At 42.4% G+C, this 21,738-nt stretch overlaps 1 protein-coding gene across 3 annotated transcripts; it reads left to right on the forward strand.

Moving 5' to 3' along the window:
• The first annotated feature begins 686 nt into the window (after nucleotides 1-686).
• Nucleotides 687-21,738, forward strand: LOC310865521 (uncharacterized protein). 3 transcript variants are annotated; one of them, XR_014569829.1, is made up of 16 exons: nucleotides 687-876; nucleotides 7,631-7,710; nucleotides 7,818-7,898; nucleotides 8,177-8,233; nucleotides 8,873-9,085; nucleotides 10,257-10,370; nucleotides 11,988-12,033; nucleotides 12,475-12,565; nucleotides 12,724-12,865; nucleotides 14,601-14,705; nucleotides 14,912-15,005; nucleotides 15,832-15,871; nucleotides 16,053-16,130; nucleotides 17,162-17,264; nucleotides 17,810-17,923; nucleotides 19,162-19,176. XR_014569829.1 is itself a non-coding variant. In XM_083774666.1 (16 exons), exons 1-16 carry the CDS (start codon nucleotides 819-821, stop codon nucleotides 19,295-19,297), a joined length of 1,560 nt encoding a protein of 519 aa, XP_083630792.1. In that variant the 5' UTR covers nucleotides 687-818; the 3' UTR covers nucleotides 19,298-21,738. The 3 variants fall into 3 exon arrangements, 2 of the variants coding, with proteins under 2 accessions (XP_083630792.1, XP_083630793.1); XM_083774666.1 differs by having other exon boundaries at nucleotides 17,802-17,923; nucleotides 19,162-21,738; XM_083774667.1 differs by lacking the exon at nucleotides 687-876 and adding an exon at nucleotides 942-1,193 and having other exon boundaries at nucleotides 17,802-17,923; nucleotides 19,162-21,738.

A 21,738-nucleotide genomic window follows, 5' to 3' on the forward strand; every position in this document is an offset into this window, starting at 1 on the left:
CTGCACTAAATCCTTGTGTGACCCCAGTTACAGTCATGGCTCATTGATATAAAACAATCTAACAAATATGTCATAACAAAGGCAATTAAGTTTAGAATAAAGTGTTTATTTTTAGAACTGATAATTGTCTTAATATTTGATACTTTTTATGAATGAATGAATTCAACATAACAATAGATGATCTGAAACGAGACCAACAATGTACATATCACAGCATGATTATGGGAATGTTCCTTTGTAACTTTGTTCAACTATTTCTTTAATGATAAATAAAAACCAAAATGAAATCAGATGCATCATTCGCTTCATAATTAACACTATGTTTGAAGACTCAAGTAAAATGTTTGTCCCAAAGAATCACAATATTTATGAATATGTATTTATATTCATATAAAGAATGTATAATTTCTCCGAAGTATAATAGATTTTAATATCTATTAGGGTCCATTTGGTAAGGTTATCGACTCTCCATCCAGCTGGGGACCATGCACCTGGAATCCGCTCAAGGACCACTGGTTGATTTTTTTGTACTTAACTTTTTTTTTGTACTTACTTACTTTATTAATAAAATAAACATTTATGCAATCACTTGCCAACGCAACCAAATAGCCAATCGCAGCGCGGCAGTCCCTCCGGGCTATGGGACGGCAGAGTGGTAACGTCAGTGACGTCGTCGCTCAGGAGGAAGCATAACCTACCGAAAGATTCCCGCAGATTCGATGCGGCCGAAATCGATTCACGAAGGTCCCCATTTTTTAGATAATAAAAAACGTACACATTTTTTAACTTGTTACCTTTGAGACAACAATGCTGGATGGATGGTTGCACTCATGAAATTCACCAGAGACATTTGCCGGCTCTTGGGACTGGGGAGCGGTAAGGAAAGAAACTTCTTCCCCACTTTTTTCACAAGTTGAGATACTTTCACCAGTTCCAAAAAAGAAAGAAAGTTGTTGGTACAGAGTAGACTACAGTAACTGTTCCCGTGTCACTGATAATACAGGCCTCGACACCATGGGTTCTGTTCTGATGGAGCGGAACGTTGCTTTCAAAGTTTACTTCATATTTGGTGAAACAATGCAAACTCCGTTGAACTACATGGCTGCGAACTAAAAAGAAAAAAAAAACTACACCCTGCTCAAGTTGGATCAGTTAAACTAATGACCCAGAGTGTAATGTAACCAAATAGACCCGTAAGTGTCCATTTGGTATTTTGGTGACATTTGTTACACTCTCAGAGTTACACTGTAACGAGTTAGACCAGTCATACTGATTCCAGTGATTGTCAACCCTTTTCATTTCAAGGACCTAGCCTAAGATTTAGACTCTCGTAGTCAGAATCGATAAATACATCTACGAGAGAAATCGTAGGCTATCAAGGACCCATAATTTGATATAGGCTACATTATTAGGCCACCGGTCGATCAGATTGTTTACTTCCAAAGGACATTTTGATTGTTCGATATGGCCTGGCTGTCTCATTTGGTCCAGAATTCCTTTCCCGTCTGTGTAGTCTGCTGGTCGAGATAACATCAAAATAGACATTCTTGTACGTTCTCTAGTTGTATTTACTTAATGTAATAATGGTGAAGAAGATTAACTGTCAGTCATTTAACTGGGGACCCCATGGAACCCCACCCATGGTCCCCACTCCTCAGCCTCTACACTGAGAACCACTCACTGGATTAATATACACCCATGTTGAGTAGACACTAGATGACTAGACAGACCCATTACAGTATAACATAGTTTAGTTGTCTACAAAGTAAAATTGTCAGTGTTAATTTCACTGATAGTGTACAAATGTAACAAATATAAACCCCTATGTCATACGGTCAATTTGTTACATTTGTACACTAGCAGTGAAATGGACAATTTTACTTTGTAGACAACTAAATATATTTTGAATGGGGGAAAATAATTGTATAATCCAAAGTATAAAACCCCAAATTTGTACTGTACAACTCTGTATGACTGTACTGTTTAATTATCTCAGCCCCACAATAAGAGTGTGGGAAATTGGCCAGGCTATTATTAAATGGTTGCAAAAACATTTTCACACCAAACGTGCCCCATAGGTGCTTTGCGGTCTGTTGAGTTTCATGACCGACCCGGGATTTGAACCCTGGAGAGAAAACGTCTACTGCTCTCCCAAGAGGGAATCCCTCTTGTCCAGGAGAGATATTGGATGTATGAGCTTCAGGCAAAACTACTTGCCAACCAGAAGGTATCCTAGTAATCCTACCAGTAGCCATTTCAATGAAAGAGTATGGAGACCACCTCTAAGTAACCACTGCAGATGTGCTAGTTATCATTCAAATCAGTTCTGGATTGCACAGCTTTAAATTAGTCATTATTTGAGAGACACAGATTGGTCGATAGGGGCATAGCTTCATGTTTGCATCCATAGAGACCGTGGGACAGGTTTAATATATTCTAAATGACTCATTCTTAAATCCACATCAATGGCTGCGATTCATTCATGTGTTTGCGTACCTGACTGTTACCATGTTGAATGTTCAATATTTACAGGAATGAGTTTCTTCTAACAGACTGATATTCTTGTAGTGTCACTTTTTGACTATTAGACATAATAGGCTAGTAGAGGACAAGTTGCAGCATAATTTCCTCACTCGGTGGTTCCTTCCAGGCAGCTTGTAGAACTCCTTTCAGGCCCCCCTCCCCAAACTTTGATGTTTCCAAGACACCGCTACGATTCCTTGATGTCTGATGCCTTTGTAAAGGCTTGGGAGCATGCTCAAAATTCCACCTTGCTTGCATTGCAATACTTTTTAAATGACCAGCGTTTATTTGTCAGTTATTAGCCTGTAATATGCACACATTTTAGTGCATATTTAGTGCTTTCATGCACTAGTTAAACATCCTTTTAGTGACTAAAAGGTTGCTTAACTAGTTGTGCATGAAAGCACTAGTTTTTGCAGTACACTGAACATGAACACTCAGCTATGAGATTCATAACATGTTTAATGTAGACATGTTCTCCTTCGAGGGGGACTGTAGCAGAGGAGGAGGTACAGTATGGGGTCTGGTGATACTGTATGTTGCTGTATTTTGCATTCCTCTGGAAAGGTTTCACCTTTCAGCCCAACACTAATTTAGCCATAGTTCTGAAGGGGAGTAGTAAGGGGACAAAGATTCTTTTGTCCACAGATCATGGATCATCAGACGCATTCCATTGTGATGAAGATGTAAGAAAAGTCTTGATTGCTTTTTGAAGCACTTGTGTCTCCGAGACATTCAAGTAGTGGGTCAGGCATGGACAGCTGAAATTCCTTCCCCCGTCAATAAGATTGGAGACTCTTATCTCGTTGCCAAGGGGGACAGCAGCCTCTGTATTTACTCAAGTCTACAGCTGTGGCCCCCAGCAAGAAAGTGAGGTAGAACGGTGGGGTCGGGTGCAATGTTGAGTGTTGACTAGGCTACAGGATAATGACTAAAGCATATTTTGCTTAACTGTTTTCAAAATCGGTGTCCAAAATAGCAGTGTTCATTTTTTCCACAATATTTTAATTTGGTCTTAGTCTCTTGAATAACACATCATTTAGTCTTAGTCCTATTTAGTCTTCTGAAAAACATTTGTCGACTTAGTCTTTAGTCTTAGTCTTGGTAAACAAAATTATCACTGCAAAATAGCAAAAATATTCAATCTACAGGCTCACACCACAAAGCTTTGTGAAGTTTTAGAGCAATTATGGCATGTAATGGCCCCTGATATTAGTGTTTCTGTGATCCTGATGGATGGAGAGAAGAGTTGTACAATGTTACAGTGAGGAGACAGCCAGCACTACAGTAATTAATTGAAACATCTTATTTTGTCAGCTAAATCTTACAATTGGGGTACATCATTGTGAAACATACAACCGTGATTTATGATTATTTTAGAGCAGTTGAGGCTAAGTCTAAAATGTATTCTGACCCCTCCACGAAGAGGCCTAGTTGTCCCGACCCCATATCCATCATTTATACATTATGGATAATTAGTGTGGACTTAGACTGTTATTCGTCTGAACTGCTCAGCCCTATTGTTGACGTGAAGATTTAAATGAATGAAAATCGTGCTCATCTTCCATTCATTCATGTTTGTGGAGTACCGCTGTTCCTTTTGAGTCATTATTTCAGCGTCTTTTTTGCATGCCGTCATTACTGTATTTCTAGACTGAAGCAGACCGAGGTGAGAGAACGAAACGGAAGTGGCTTTCACACATAGGCCTACACATTGCATTGGGCCACAGACAGGAGAGCTGTGATTACCCCATCATTGTCTTGTGAGATGAGTCACGGGCTGAGAGTACGAATGTGTCACTTTGTCCTCATCGGGAAATCTCTGGCTGAGCAGAAAGAAACTTGACACTATTATGCTTCCTGCTTGCCCACAGTAACTAACCTTAATGTTCATTGAATTGACCTATAGCAAAGCCACTCCCCAAACTGCTATGGTTCGGATCCCTTTTTTGATTGGGCTACCATCACACGAGGGAGCTTAAGTCAGCTGCAGTGTTCTGGTTCCGTCTCCCAGCTACAAACACACCCGCCCAGACCAGAGGACGCTGATTGTTTTTTATGTCCATATTCAGTTGTTGAAATGGCTGAGACAAGGCGTGGTGTGTTCTGATATAGCCAGTGGTGGAAAGTTTAAAGTTTTCAATTTTTGAGTGGTGCAGCCACTCCAAGGAACAGCAATGTCCCTATGGGACTATGTGACTGTTACTATGTTTAGAGTACCAGTAGGGGAAACAAAGAGAGAGAGAGAGATAGTGCACTGTTGCCTGCTAATGAGAGAGCGAGAGAGGGGGAGAGGGGAGTTGCACCACTCAGTTCACACAGGTGTGATTTCTTTCAAAATAGCTATCGGCTATTTTCAAATGGCCGAAATGTAATAGGGCTGAAGTGGGTAATGTATGTTTTGTAATAACAATCTAAATCAACTAAGTACACTATCTCGATCCAAGATGTAGTGGCGTAAAAGTATTGGAAATTGGAAATACTTAAGTAAATGTACTTAGTTACTTTACACCACTGGATATAGCTTAATTCAGATCTGAGATAGTCAGACTGGACCTCATGCTTACGGCAGTGGGAAAAGTAAACACGTCCCCCTTTTTTTAGACCAAAGAGTGGCATAGAGTTCGAGTTTGTCTGACCCTGTTCTTTGTGCATTTGTGTTGTTCTTCAGACGGTGCTTTTGCAAGGAAGGAACCATTACATCATCTTTTCCTGGCCCCACCCAATTATGGATCATATGACATGATATGTTTGTGATTCAATAAATAAATAGAGAATGAAAACGAAAAATTATGAATAGAGGTGGTCTTTGCCATTACAAACAGTCAATTGATAGTATTTCCTGTCTGCATGTTTCTACCCCGTTTGAAGTTTGTCATCTACTCATGGATGTGGGCTAGGCCGGAAGAGCTTTTAGCTTTACTGTAATTCACCTCCTTCAGATGAAGTACAGTTTTGTATAATTAAATGTATCGTTCATCTAGGAAATATCTGACTGTATTCTGTGTTTTCTCTCCTCTCAGGTTGTAGTCAATGGGTGGACACCAGCACATTAGTTGACTAGGGTCCCCCAGGGCTCTCTACTTTGTCTGCTCCTTTTTTCCCTCTACCCCACGTAGCGGCGTGAGCTTCTAGATCGTCTATATTTTAGCAAAATTAATGTTCACCCCAAAATAGGTACGCTAGAGGTTCATGTGGTTAAGTACTTAGGCCTACGTAACTACAATACAATTGTCACAGAATTGGACTTTCAGAGGTTGATGTTACTGCCTGGTCTGAGAGTAGGGGCTACATGTTCACTTCAAGGACATGCTGTATTGAATAGAACAGCCCTTTCTTAAGCTGTAGCCTACTTTCTGTTCACGGCACTGCCTCTTTTGTAGGGAGATACGGTTCCTTTGTGATCGTCTGATTCAGCTGGCGACCAGTGAAAGGTTTTGCATTCTAGGTAGAGGCAAAAGAGGAGTAGCCTGCTCTATCGCGGATCGCATGTACCTATCACATCTCATTCCGATCCTGATCCATTCTACTTTCATTTCCCATTACAGGAACTAGGTTGTAATCTGTTCCTCTTTACCCACTTGAACCATCCCTATTCTGCGACGTGCTAGCAGATATTTAAGCTCTCTGCGTGTATGATGCGTTGTGAGCTTCTAACTTTCAGGAGACATAGTTACAGACTGCGTATCATTTGATTGTGGAATTATTGTCTGCTTTGAGAGACAGTTGAACCCTTAAATCCTGTTTACTTAGCATTCTTAGCCACTTCAAGCCATGAGCCTTTAACCCATTCTGAACGGGCACCCGTTTTGGTGTCGGCATCGTGTTATGCTTTAGCTATTGAAAAATAGCAGATCTACAAGCTCATATCGCGCCACCGAGTGGCGCGATACGAGCTTGTAGGTCTGCTATTTTTGAAAAATCGAAGAGCGACTGACATTTCTAGAATCTGATCTCAGGTCAGAATGGGTTAATCAGACCAGTGTGTGTCCAGTGGAAACCTCATATGAATCTGATCTCAGGTCAGAATGGGTTAAGTGGTTATTAGAATGCTAGGATACAGCATTTGAGATGTATTGGTCAAGCTTTGAATCTCATTTGCTTTCTTTCTTGAATATTTTCTTATTTGTTTTAGTGTTGCTAGCCCCTCCAACTACCGTCTGTCTGTCTGTCTGTCTGTCTGTCTGTCTGTCTGTCTGTCTGTCTGTCTGTCTGTCTGTCTGTCTGTCTGTCTGTCTGTCTGTCTGTCTGTCTAAGAATCCTGCATGGTTGGACAAATGTAACACAAAGTTCACAGTTGGGCCACACTATAATGGCTAAAACGCTTTTGCATAACACTGTAACCTTAATAATTACAATTATTGATAATGATGATATCATTTCTTAAAGTATTGGTCACTCACAATGTTTATCATTGCCGATATGTTCTTATGGTATTTGTAATGTTTTCTTGTGGTTTTATTGTCTCAATGTGAGCCACAATTAAATCCCCATGGGGAGATGTGTTGGTTGCACTTGTGTAATGGTGGTGAGCAGACAGCTGACCAAATGTAATGTTTGAATTGTCAAGTTTCACTATTGCATAGCTTAATTCTTGCCCACCAATGTGTGTTCCTTTGTATACGCGTATGTATGCGTGTGTCTGTTTAGACTAGTACCAAGTACAACAGGTGACAAAGTGGCGCTGTTGAGCTTCACACTGTGCTGTGCACAGGTGCATGATGGGAAGCTGAGTTGTTAGCAGCCATTACGTGATTTTGGATGTGACAGTTACGAGTACAGTACAGTAGAGGGACCCCCACACGGTAACTCTGTCATTTCTCGACCGTTTCGGACGCGGGGCGGCTCGCCGGAACTGGGACGGTACCCTGGGCTCATTCCTGTGGTCTGTAACTTCCGGGGACCCGATATGTTGGTAATATAGACAAAGGAATCCCATATTTTCTCAAATGTTGCTGGGTTCCTTACATTGTATACAATCTTTTCAGGAAATGACTGGTGGAGCCTTGGTGGTGCCCAGCTTAATGATTGGTAGTTAACTGGTAGTTAAATTTAACCAATTGGTCCATTTGGTGCACTCAAACATGGAATGTGTTTTATCCAACAGGCCCCCCTGACCAGCAACAGCAGGAGATGGACTGCGGCGCTGCTACCCATCAACCTGTACATGATGCCACTCTGTCACAGGTAAACGCTCTCTACAATATGAATGAATTACAGTAACCATACTAGTGTAGGAGCTGTCATACGGCACTGAGAATATACAATATAAAAGTGTGTGTGTGCGTTTGTAGGACACGCTGAATGGGGAGGAGGGTCTGAGCGAGGAGGAGAAAGTGAAACGGCGAGCGGAGCGGCGCAGAGCCAAGAGAAAGGTGAACACACATACACACACACGCACACACTTACAGCCTTCATAATTTCATTTAATTTCAATTTGCATAGAGGGAATCGACTTTACAGAGGTAAAGAATATAATCTTTGTGTGTGTGTGTGTGTGTGTGTGAGTGTGTGTGTGTGTGTGTGTGTGTGTGTGTGTGTGTGTGTGTGTGTGTGTGTGTGTGTGTGTGTGTGTGTGTGTGTGTGTGTGTGTGTGTGTGTGTGTGTGTGTGTGTGTGTGTGTGTGTGTGTGTGTGTGTGTGTGTTGTTTCAGCGGCGTCGGGCACGTAAGAAGCAGGAGCAGGTTAAGCCGAGTGGGAATGCTGATCAGGTAATTAAACAATAGCCAGAACATGGCCTATTCAAGCTTTTCTGATGATTAGCTAAAATCACGTCCTGTCTTTCTCTCCGTCTGTGGCTTCCCCTTTTAAACTTGAGCCTGCGCAACTGTCAAATGAAGGAAGTTGACAGACAGACAAACTGTGAGAGATGTACTTGCCCAGATATAATTCACATTTCCATTGTGCTCTCATCTTTAAAATTGCAATCTGGAACTTTTTAATGAATAAAAGAGTATATTAGTCTGTATGGTAGAGTATGTTTATATACATCTGCAGTGGTTGGAGGTGGTCTCCCTACTCTTCCACTGAGAAAACTCCACCGTGGTGTCGGGTAGGACACCTAGGGCTCTATTTTCACCAGTGCCTTACCCTGTATCCCTAAACTTATTTGCCTTTTTTACTAGAACAGAAGTTTAAGGATAAGGGGTAATGCACCGACGAAAATAGGGCCACTACTGTTTGACATGTAGTTATGCCTGAAGCTCATAAGCAAAATAGATGTTGGGATTTGAACCCACACAATGCTGCTTTAAGTCAGCCATAATACTGTGGCCCAGTGCTACCCACCCACAGCACGTTCCTCTGGTTCTGCTCAGAATGTCTTCTCATTACACGGGCCTGCACAACAGGAAGAAGATGACGACGATAGCGATGACGATGAAGATGGCGGTGCGGACTCTGAACTGGATGGGAGTGACTCTGAGGCAGAAGCCGCCATGGAATCGGCGAAAGAGGTTCAAAAGGTTGAGCGACCAGCCATGAAATATGTCCCTGCTCCAGCCATAGCTCCCCCAGCTACCAGAGGGCCACAGAAGACCCAAGCGAGACGACCCACTGAAGAGGTTTGTATGTCCTCTTAAAGGGTTAGTTCACATTTTTGGACTTAAAGCTGTAGGAAATACTTGCCATTAGTATAGTGGTTACCACATATTAATTGATTGCCTGAGTCCCGTTGTGGGAGTTCTGGTCTGGTTTTGGTGAATATGAAGTAGTTCCGGTCATTTGGTGGGGGGTACTGGGGGTGGGGGCCACTCATTTAAAATAAACAAATCCACAAATATGTGTTGTTGACCTATTTCTACCTTATAGCGCAAAGTTTGTTCAACTTTCACCGTTCTGTCACATGGAATGTTTTTGTCCTGAGAGGTCAAAGTTGAATGAAAGTTGACTTTATATGGTAGAAATAAGTCAACAATACAAATTATGCTAGTTTTGTGAATTCATTTTTAATGAGTGACCCAAAATTTGACCACCAAATAACCGGAACTACTTGATATTCACCTAAACCAGACCAGAACTCTCACCCACCACGGGACTCGGGCAATCAATAAATACCGTTGCAAATTGAAACCAGTATATTAATGGTATTTCCTACAGCTAAGTCCAAACATCTGAACTATCCCTTTAATCACTTAAACCCCTGTTGTCTTTAGAGAACTGGACTTGACTTACAACTGTGTTTTAACCACTTTTTCTGTCTACTCAAACTCTTCGCCAAAAATAGCTGATGTAAAATCTCACAATGCATCACAGCATGAAGCAATGTGAGCTTGTAGATCAGCTATTTTTTGGCTAATATTCCCCCGGGAATATGGACGCTGGGGGTTAAAGTGGTAAACCATTATTTATGATCGGTTTTATGCATCGTCATACAATGGTGTCAATCTGCAAGGCTTTCTGAGCTTGTAGATCTGAACATTGTGTCCTGAAGTATGGACCTGCCGAAGTCGGCACAAATTGGCATTGTGAGGCAACAGTTGATGTCTGTGCCAATCGGCATGAACAAGTCGGTTCAAGTCAGCGCAAATTGCCTATATCAGCTCGATCAGAGGGGGAGAAAGTATATCAACCATGCAAGAACCCAGCCAATGTCATGTTTATGCTTCACCATTTCACCATTTTAGTTTGAAAAAGTTTTATTTATATGTTCAAGACACCTATATAATGACATTTTCAAATGGGGAGGTCAGGTTTAAAGTGAATAAGGATGTGTTTTTTTCCCTGTGTCCTCAGGAACCAGAGTGGGACATAAGCAGTGCCTTCTTTGCTAATGCTGCTAGCCATATCAAACCCAAAGGCTCAAGTCGCCGGTCCAAAGAGAACAAGGAGAATGAGGCGAGGAGAGAGGTGAATACATGTTGATCTAATATTGTGGCATAGATGAAACATTTTTAATGGTCAATCGTTGCCATAACATTGTCTACAATAATTGTACAATTACAGACGGATACACCAAGGAAAAAAGCGAATATCACATTTTCTGTTTGGGTGGTTGATCACTCTAAGAACAAAGGATCTTTTGTACAAATGTGTCTCCACCAGCCGAAGGCTAGGGGAGAGTATGTTTTGCACTCCGTCCGTCCGTTTGTGTGTCCGTCCGTCCGTCCGTCCGTCCGTGTGTCCGTGACCAGCTAATCTCGGCCACCGTTAACCCGGTCGATGCCAAATTTTGCACACACACTCCCTGGATGCCAACGATGAACCTCTGCCCCAAACTTTCCAGAACGGCCTGTTATAGCGCCACCAGGAGGCCGCTTTGAGGAGGCCGCTTTGTGCTAAACAAGTTTTTGCACAGTACACCTACAGATTTTGTCCAAACATCACGCAAATTGGTACACAGTCTCTCTAGAGCCATTCGACAAAACCAGTCTTTCAGATTTCCAGAACGGCCTGTTATAGCGCCACCAGGAGGCCGCTTTGTGCAAAACAAACAAAATGCTGCAAATCATGAACACATCGCGTGATTTCCGTGAAATTGTGCACCCACATTCCCACTAGGCCCAGGACAAAATGCCACATGAACAATTTCAACTCAGCCTCAAGGTGGCGCTATAACTGCCAGAAAAGTGTTTTTACCTCTAACTGCACGGATCTGTGGATAACTTTGTATGCCAACTCCCTAGAGGCCAAGGAAAAACCTTTGTCTGGAATTTTTCACATCTGCTCTTTATAGCGCCACCAGGAGGCCGACATATGTAAAACACATTTTCTATTATTACTCCTTCAGATTTTATCCAAATTTCACACAAATCGGTACACATGATCTCCATAGTCATGTGATCAAGACAGGTTTGTTTGATTTCTCATATTCCATCCTGATTGACCACGATTGCCTAGCAAATGTAGCAAATGGCCACAACTCCTCAATGCAGCGTCCGATTCATTGCGATGAAACTGTGCACGCATATTCCCACTAGCCTGAGGAAGAATCCTGGTGGAGACCTGTGCCGATTGGCACTTTATCTAGTTCCTATTGAATCAGGAGCTAAGAGTTATCCCTCAAGCTGAATCATGTCCTCTTGTTGGCTGCTCTAGCAGAGGTGCAAAGTCTAATACAAGCAAAGATGGACTCTGCACTGCTTGTTCGAATTCTTGTCTTCATTGCCCCACTTTTATGTCAGTTGTACAGTATAGCTTGGCCCTTATGCATTGCATTACCTAAGGCCAATGAACTGCTTGAGTCATGGAAAGACGTCAAGTTTGTATGTCCTTTGCCACTAGGAAAAAGAAGACATCCACTGCCCAGAAAAACGAAACGGCGGCATGTGCTGGATATCCCGAGCACTCGTACAGTTTTTGAACTATGTAGTCAGGTTCATTTGTCATTGAGACAGGAGTTTAGGCAATTGCTTTTTGTAAAATCTGGGCAAGGTGGGATAATGTAGAGAGAAGAAATGTATCATTCAAAGGCATTAGTGTGGCTGTGAATACGAGCTGATAACAATGGTCACAATTCTCTTCCAGATGAATGGATCAGACACTGTGAGTAAGAGAAGTGCCTCATTGACAGGTGAGGAGGGCACACAAACTACCAGCCAATAAGTCATTGATTAAAATTGAAACAAAAATGTTGAGGAATGATGTCTTAACTGTTGACTCCCAGCCCCCTCCCCTTTATACAAACATACAGTACCAGAAGAGAACTGAGCCCCATAGGCAACCTGCCAAAGTTAAGCCTGAGTTATACTTAATTATACTTTATTTAGCTATACTAAATTGCCGATTTACAAGCTCACAACATATTAGATCTGCTCATTTTGGCACACGACACTGGCTTGCAACTAAGTATAAATCAGGCTTTATGCTTAATGTTTACTTCATCGTAGCGACGGCACCGCTTGATGATGACGGCAAATCCATAAATGTGCTTTATGTAGATTCGTTCTGTTGGCAAGTGAACGATGGAGCATAACATTGGCTCAAATGCTTTTTTGTGTTTTTTGTTGTGCAGAAAAAGGGATAAAGCTGGTGCAGGAGGGCCAGTACTCCCAGGCAGCCAGCATGTTTACAGAGGCCATCAAATATGACCCCAAAGATTACAGGTACATCAACATCAATGACCACCCAGGTCATGACATGTTTATGACAAATACACAGACTACATCAACTGGGTGGCCATGACATGTTTATGACAAACACACACAGGCACATGGGCCGCTGGAGCAGGCGTGTGACTTTGTCTTTGTGTCTTGCCAACAAGGTTTTTCGGGAATCGCTCCTACTGTTACAGCTGTTTGGATCAGTACCCCCAGGCCCTGGGTGACGCAGAGCGCTCCATCCAGCTGGCCCCGGACTGGGCCAAAGGACACTTCCGCAAGGGCAGTGCTCTCATGGGCATGAAGGTGGGCATTGGATGCTGTGGGCATGGCACATATAACAATGCAGTTAAAGGGAGTTCCACCTTTACTAGCCTCTGTCGTCAGTGCGGTATGAGAACTTGAAGTGACCAAAAGTCACAAATCAGCAAAAGCGCTGGTCAACATAATTGTCTCCACCAGCCGAAGGCATGGGGGAGAGTATGTTTTGCACTCCGTCCGTCCGTCCGTCCGTCCGTGTGTCCGTGTGTCCGTCCGTGAGCAGCTAATCTCGGCCACCGTTAACCCGGTCCATGCCAAATTTTCCACACACACTCCCTGGATGCCAACCATGAACCTCTGCCCCAAACTTTCCAGAACGGCCTGTTATAGCGCCACCAGGAGGCCGCTTTGTGCAAAACAAGTTTTTGCACAGTACACCTACAGATTTTGTCCAAACATCACGCAAATTGGTACACAGTCTCTCTACAGCCATTCAACAAAACCGGTCTTTCTGATTTCTCACACTCCATCCTGATTGGTTAAGATTGGCTTCCAAAGTTCACAGGACTGCTCAGTTTCAAACAAAATGCTGCAAATCATGAACACATCGCGTGATTTCCGTGAAATTGTGCACCCACATTCCCACTAGGCCGAGGACGAAATGCCACATGAACAATTTCAACTCAGCCTCAAGGTAGCGCTATAACTGGGCGAAAAGTGTTTTTACCTCTGACTGCACGGATCTGTGACTGTGGATAACTTTTTATGCCAACTCCCTAGAGGCCAAGGAAAAACCTTTGTCTGGAATTTTTCACATCTGCTCTTTATAGCGCCACCAGGAGGCCCACATATGTAAAACACATTTTCTATTATTACTCCTTCAGATTTTATCCAAATTTCACGCAAATCGGTACACATGATCTCCATAGTCATGTGATCAAGACAGGTTTGTTTGATTTCTCATATTCCATCCTGATTGGCCACGATTGGCTCCTACAGTTTTCAGGAGTAGCCCGCTTTGTACAAATCGCCACAACTCCTCAACGCAGCGTCCGATTGCGATGAAACTGTGCACGCATATTCCCACTAGGCTGAGGAAGAATCCTGGTGGAGACCTGTGCCGATTGGCACTTTATCTAGTTTTATATATTTCTTTGCTCAGTGGACCACTTTAAAACATTAATAGTTTGTCTTAAAAAAAAGTGCATATGACGTGGGCCGCTTTTTTATTTATTTAAAAAAACGAAACAAAAAAAGAATCAGCTGACCAATCATGATTACTTGCTTCCCAAGGTTGCTGGCCCAACCATCCACAACAACGTTTTTTCTTTTCCCATAACGGGCAGACGGTGTGAACACACCCTTGGTCAACAATAAACTGTTTACAGCAGTTATTATCCTTAACAGGCATCTGAGTAGTACATCTCAGCAGTGTGTGACTGTGAATGTGCCAGAGTGAAGTAGGAGTCTTCACAGGGCTGTGGAGTTTGATGGCTACTGCCACAAAGGAATGACCATAAGGCTTTGTCTGTGATGATCATCACTTGGGCCATTCATCATTGCCTGAGGTTATTCAACTGAGGCCTACGAGGCGATAGTTTGCTCAGCATGCAGGGCATGCTTTAGCTTGCAGTGATCAGTCAGTCACTGCTGTATCAGCTTCTAACCGTTATATCGGTTATCACGCTCTGCCCTTTTATCACACCCTGTGCAAATAAAGGCTGGGCACGTGATGGTATTAAGGTCTGGCCATCATTGTGTCTGTGTGTTTGTGTGGTAGAGATACAGTGAGGCAGAGAAGGCCATGGAGCAGGTGCTGAAGCTGGACAAGGACTGCGAGGAAGCGGTCAATGATCTCTTCAATTGCAAAGTGCTGCAGTTAATGGTAAAAGAAAATGGTTTCAGACCTCATAAGGTCTGCATGCTAATTATGGATTCTAGATCTTTTGGGGTATGAAATTGTATATTGTAAAAGAAAAAAACAAATGAAAGATGGGAACTGAAAGATGTAACTTATAAGCAAACAACATTTTGATTGATAGCCTAATTGTGGTTTTCAATATTTGCCTGCATGTGTTCTTGTTTCACCAGGAGTTTGGCTTTGAAGAGATGCAAAGTGTTGTCCTACTGGAGAAAGGCTCCACTGTACAGGCTGTTCTAGCTTCTTATCCAGAGACCGCCAGGGGTAAGTACTTGCGTACAACACACACACAGTCTCACACACAGTCTCACACACACACACACACACACACACACACACACACACACACACACACACACACACACACACACACACACACACACACACACACACACACACACAGAGCCCAAACCACACCAATGATTTGAGATGCAATTAAACCGTTTATGGAAACGCATATATTTGTATAGTAGCCTAATCGTTTGCAGTTACTTTGGGACAAATTCTGTCGCACGTTGTTGCATGTTGCATGGCGAATCATTGGTGTTGTTTGGGCTTTACCTTACACTTAGCAGGTGAGGAGGACCTGCAGTTTATCTTTTTAACACTGGAGGGCAGTATTAGATTTAACATGAAAGAAATCACAGTGAGAAGTAAGGACTTAAATTCTGCAATGTGTATATCTGTGTGTGTTAAGTTAACTAAAAAAAAAAAAAATCACACATGACGAGGTTGAATTGCCTTTTCAAATGCTAGTTTAAAAACATTGTGGTTTAATGTGAATTTGGATAAATTCAGCCTCCCTGTGTGTGGGGAATCTTTGGTTTGATTTCTCATCTGATGTCTCCTCCCATCACATGCACCGAGAAAAAGCAATGTGTGCACGGACGTGTATCTACGTAACCACATGAACCCTAACGTTCCTATTTTGGGCAAATTATGTAAAGATGTACATTTTTCAGGTGTTGCTTGTAGACTGTCTATTTTCACTTATTTTTGACAATCTGTCGTACGACGAATTGTAAAGCATGGCTTAAGTGTGTGTGTGTGTGTGTGTGTGTGCGCGCGCTCGCTCATCGTCTCTTTGCAGCTGGGAGCCAGGACTCGTACTCGTTCACGGGTCAGGCAGGGTATGTGACCACTTGCCTTTTATGTTTGTCCGGTAAAAGTCTGAAGCCAAGGATATAATGACTTCACTGACAGGCTTTATGTCACTATGGATGCAACTGCTCTTCTGTAGAATTGATTACAATACATTATTAGCGATGTGGAATGTTTTACCGTTATCTTTTCCTGCTCTCTCTCCATCAGAAGTCCATGTCCGTCTCTGTGGGTGGGAAACGTGACAACAGAACTGACTGAGAAGCATCTGTGGGACCTTTTTAAAATGTACGAGCCTCTTACAGTCAACTATTTGTGAATGTCTACTAGGGGTGCAGCAGTTATACATATACAAAATAATTGAATAAAATAGTGTTATTATTTTTATAATTCAAAATTGTATTTGTTTTTCAAAATCGTACAAGATCTAGGTTCAGTACAAAGCTGCATCAACATTACAAACCTTACAAATAGCCAGTCCAAGAAACATAACAGTTAAAATAAAAATAAAAAAGAAGAAAAAAAACATTATTTATTATTTATTTATTATTAACCCATTCTGACCGGGCACCCATTTTGGTGTCAGCATCATGTTATGCTTTAGCTATTTAAAAATAGCAGATCTACAAGCTCATATCGCGCCACCGAGTGGCGCGATACGAGCTTGTAGGTCTGCTATTTTTGGAAAAATCGAAGAACGACTGAATTTTTTTAGAATCTGATCTCAGGTCAGAATGGGTTCATCAGACCAGTGTGTGTCCAGTGGAAACCTCGTATGAATCTGATCTCAGGTCAGAATGGGTTAATAATAATTAATCCCCATTTTGGTTTTGGGCATGTCGTAATAGGCAAAACATTTTTTTTCTCAAAACATTTCTTGCTTGAATATATATTTTATAGAAAGTGCTTCTTGATTATTCGATTAATCAAAAAAGTAATCTCTAAGAAGATCATCGATTGTTGCAGCCATGAGTCCAAATCACAATCTACGTTAATGCTTTCGTACACATGCTTTTTTTTTTTACATTTTGGCAATGTGACCTTTCTCTATCTGAACAGAATTATGGTCAACTCCTTGGTTGTCATTGTATGAATGAATGAACTATCGTAAAGCGTTTTGAGCACTTGGAAAAGCGCTTTACAAATGCAATTCATTAAAAAAATGCACCACCTGTCCTCTGTACAGACCTCCTTCAGAGGCTGGCCTCTTCCACGAGGGACCAGAGACAATGGCGTGGCTTTGTGACACTGAGCTGGACATATGACGACCGAAAAAAAATGAAATTCATTATCTGATTTGTCTTTGTTTTGTTTGGCAGGTATGGGGAGATAGAGAGCATTCGTGTGCTGCACGAGCGCTTCTGTGCCTTTGTCAACTTCAAGAATGCCAACATGGCAGCTCACGCTATGGAGAAACTTAATGTGAGTGACTGGATTGGTTCCTTTACTGCAGTGGGTGGGTCTCCCATGGGTCTTTGAGGGGGGGGGGGTGGCTGGGATCTCTGGGGTTCCAGGGGATCTCTAGCTGATGGTTGATAGATATGGACCAAATGGACCCATACTGGATTTTTCAGTGTAGAGTACGAGTCCCCTAGATGCAAATCGTGTCACGTGGTAGCTTCTAGATTGGCTATTTTTGGTGAAGATTCAAGAACATTAAAGTGCAGAGGGGGAAAAGGAGTGGGCCTAGTCTGGGGACTGCAATGAGGTTTGATTGATTGATTGAAATTTTTATTAACAGTTTGCAGAATTACAGTACATTTCAAGCACAAACTCAATACAAAGACTGTTAACTGTGAGTGGACGACCCAATTAAGGATTACACTTGTTTACAGCAGGGTCCACATTGTTCAATTCATCAAATAAGGTGGTTAAAAAGGCTGAGAATCTGTGCCTTACTGTACTCTCACCCTGTAGGGTTGACTTACTTGTGATTGCAACTTGTGTTAATACTCCTAGGGTTATAGTATTGAGAACACGCGGCTGGTGGTGCGTTATCCAGACCGTCGCACCCAGAGGGTCCTCCCCATCCCGCTGAAGACCAGCCTGTCCATCACACAGCAGATGGGGGCAGCTGCTGGGTAAGGATATCACACCTCTCTCACTCTCTCTCTCTCTCTGTCTCTCTCTGTCTCTGTCTCTCTCTCTCTCCCCCCTCTCTCCCTCTCCATGGTGCTGAAGCTACTGACTTTCATACTTGATACTTGACTCGCACCTTTGTAACGCGGTGGCCATTTTGCTCTTAACGTCATACTCAAGGGAAAAATAAATGTTGATGACTCATCCTACACTCTGGGGTTGCATACGCTTTTTGAGTGCTAACGATTTCTTGGTGTCTAAGGCATTCAAAAGTATAGCATAGACGAATACATATTGCTTTAATATTGCAATTACTGTTATGGATTGCAGATGACACCTAACAGTACATTCTCGGCCCAGGCGACTGGCGTAACCGTCAACTAGGCTGGAAATCCGGCTTGACAGCGTGTCGCGGGTTCGACTCCCGATCACGACGACCTTTGCTGCGTGTCACCCCCCCATCTCAATTCAATTTCAATTCAAAGGGCTTTTATCTCTCTCCCCATTTCCTGTTAGTCTACTGCTCGCTTAGTTATGCCTCATGGGGCTCAAACCCTAGTTTTCAGTGTTTTTAATGGTATTTTCAATGTTGAGTGAACATGAAATACATGTTCCAGCATATGCCTGACATATCCAGTTCTCACCACAAGGTATTAAATATGGTTGCTGGTTGCTGGATTAACAATGGCTCATTTTGATATAAGAGTTTTAGAGCCTTATAGCCTTTTTCCAAGGGAAAAAATACCCGGGGCTTAACTGGAAGTTAGCTCAATGAGCAATCTTATCGCGGGAGGGTCGCGGACCACCCGAGGCTTGAATTATTTTACCAAGACCAGCGATCGGCTCCCAATAAAGCTTGTTTTGATCAGAATAAAAATCTGTGATCAGATTCAGAGATAAAGGGGTGGGAAGATTTCGGCTAACGTTGGAGTCAATGGAGTCAATTGGAGTCAACCAATCTACTGACGGACCATTGACTTCCGGTTTGTCGTTGCGCAACACAGACGCTGATAGACAGTAGTATAGCACGATCTCTAACTTCATCAATATAAAACGCCTTAAAACGAGATTACTCATCTTTAGCACCCGATGTTAAAAAAGATCTTACATTTAGAAGTGCTGCTGACACCCGCAGATGCCGCGTCGGATGGAAACACGAAGCTCCTTACTTTGGAGATGTGTTTTCAATGCTGCACTGATGATGTTAGGCAAGTGAGTTGTAATGCTCCTCTGTGCTTAGACCCAGACGCCGCGGCCCGGTGAACGGAGACGAGTGTTACTTCTGGAGAACCACTGGGTGCCATTTTGGGGACAAGTGTCGCTACAAGCACATTCCTGATCAGAAGGGCAAGGACAGGAAACCCTGGCAGCCTTGAGGCCATGAGGGTTCAAAGGAGACTGGGGCGCACGGACTGGAGCCAAGACAAGCGGTACAGAATGGACCAGATTATCTTTGGCATAATGGACCAAGTCAAACAAGGACCACATCAAAAACACTCAGGCTCTAAGGGATACAAAGTAACCTCACAGGCCTACAGCCTCAACCTCTCTTCACTGTTGGATTTCCCCTCCGCTGAGAAAGTGAACCTGACCTGGCCTTAATTCTGTTGAAAGAGTTAAGGCTCTGGCCTCGACATGGAAAGAGTTGGGTATTTATTTTCCAGGCCAAAACCTCTTGGTGATTATCCTGGGGATCAGATCTGTATATAAACTATGACTCAAGCACATCTTGGTGTATCTACTACGTGTTCCAAAGGAATGTGCTAACTTCCCTTGAAATGAGCATCATTTGTGGATTTGGGCCTAGTTGATATTGTCACAGTGTGGCATAACCTAGCTTTATTTCTTTACTTTTTTATTTCTTTTTTAATTTGGCGCTAAATATTTGTGAGCTTACTGTTGAATGAACAACTGACCCCATGTACAGAGGGGTCCTCAGGATAAGATCTGTGGGTCTTGGTCTGGGCTTGACCAGTCATGGATGTATTGGACTTGTGGCTGAGACAGGGCTCTCATTCTAGCCTGCTCCTCAGTCTGTTTACCTGTGCCCAATACTATCAGGCCAACAGACCAAAGACCAACCTGAAGACTCACTTTGATAATTTTAGCCCTCTCAATGTCAGACAGGGACTATCATTTAGTCACCAGACTGTAAGAGACTCAGAGAGGTCAGTATATAGGGCTGGGCAGTAAGGAGGAATCGGATATCATTGTGATGATAATGTCCTATTGGGGCGCAAATGTCCTTTTTATTTTTGTATAAAAATGGTCAAAAGTAGCTGATGCACATCTACGAGCTCACAATGCTTTCTGAGCTTGTAGGTGGGCTATTTTAGGCAATTGTTTTAAGTTTAAAATCTGATCCAATCTAGTTTCGTATCACAAACAATATCTATATAATACATCGATATATTGCCCAGCCCGACACGCAAAACACTTTATGGAGGGAATGTAAACTTTTTTGTTGTCTCAAAACATGGGTTCAGTCTGTTATTTAGTTTAGTACATGAGGACTTGATATATGCACACTCCCTGTCTGTTAGGTAGTCAGACATAACACAGTTATACACACTAGATACACCTCCATGTATTGCTTTCAGTGATTGGAGTGCTGCTCAGATTGCTTCAATAACAAATGGACAATAAGTAATAAGCTTTTCTTAATTAATAATTATATATAATTTCTTCTACATTATAGCATCGACTAGCACCCTGCTCTGAGGCTTAGAGCAGACGATAGCGTGATGCGTGTTGCAGCAGAATAGCTACGGTATTATCTTCTTAATTAGTTAATGCTTTTATAAACACTTGCATCACATATATGCCTTTATTGGGGCGACCTGCGCACAGCAAGGCATCCCAGTACAACCTGTTAATCTTATAGAGAAGTGTGTAAATATGGTGGTGAGTACTGTTCTCCCTCTCCGGAACACACACATGCACACTTTTTCCTTTTGTAGGGTGTCGACCCTAGCATGCTGACGGCCGTGGTGTCTGTGAACTTTTAACGTCAACACGTGGCCACGCATATTGCACCCTTCTTTACATAAAGACGTGCGCACACGGCTCCATGTTTGTAGCGTGTTGAGAGTCGTATTTTTCAAAGCAGTGTTTTTGTTTAGATGCCTCCATTTCAGTATTCCACTGAACCAAATATTGCTGTTTGTTTTGGTCACAATAACACTATGAAACAGTGTTTCGCATTAAAACTCATACCTGGATCTGTTAAGATTCCACTCCAAACACGTGAGGCTATCTTTACACCTTTTAGTCCACACTACAGTACGTTGTAGCTCAAACTATGTACATGATGGAGGAAATATTTATTGTCCTATTTATATTGACTTAAACTATGTACCTTGGAAGCTGTATTCAGCTCTTTTTATTTTTTTCTCATCACGTCGGGTCAGCTAACAAAATACTTTCTCCTCATTTCGGGTTAGCTAATGAAGAGACACATGTTGCTATTCGTTGTTATGCCTTGGACCTGAGGCTCACTGGAGCTAAAGGAGAGAGAGATGGTGATGTCTTAAGGATTTAGTGAAAACACTGTCACGTGCTGCAGTTCTGCTTTCCTGTGGGTCTGTGTTGTCTTCCTCCGTTTGCCTCGTTGTGTGGGCCAAAGTTGTGAAAGAGAATTTAAACGAGAGGAAAAAGCAACGGCGCTTGTTGATGAAACAAACTCGACTAGATCTCAAGTGTCTTGGAGTTGGTAACTTCGGTTTAGAGTGTGTTACAATTTATATAGTATTCTTAAGACTTACAAAGTTGTTCTTGGTTTTTATTCTTTTCAAAAAAAAATCGCCTTTTTTTTTTT

Source organism: Protomyctophum parallelum, assembly GCF_964188405.1.
Source record: "Protomyctophum parallelum genome assembly, chromosome: 10".
Taxonomy (NCBI): Eukaryota; Metazoa; Chordata; class Actinopteri; order Myctophiformes; family Myctophidae; genus Protomyctophum; species Protomyctophum parallelum.

Excerpts from the sequence above, each read along its gene's own strand:
- LOC310865521 (XM_083774666.1), top strand. The coding sequence starts at position 819 with ATGGTTGCACTCATGAAATTCACCAGAGACATTTGCCGGCTCTTGGGA. Across the intron at positions 7,899-8,176 it reads GGCGCAGAGCCAAGAGAAAG|CGGCGTCGGGCACGTAAGAA; the intron begins GTGAACACACAT and ends GTGTTGTTTCAG. Across the intron at positions 12,866-14,600 it reads GTGCTCTCATGGGCATGAAG|AGATACAGTGAGGCAGAGAA; the intron begins GTGGGCATTGGA and ends TTTGTGTGGTAG.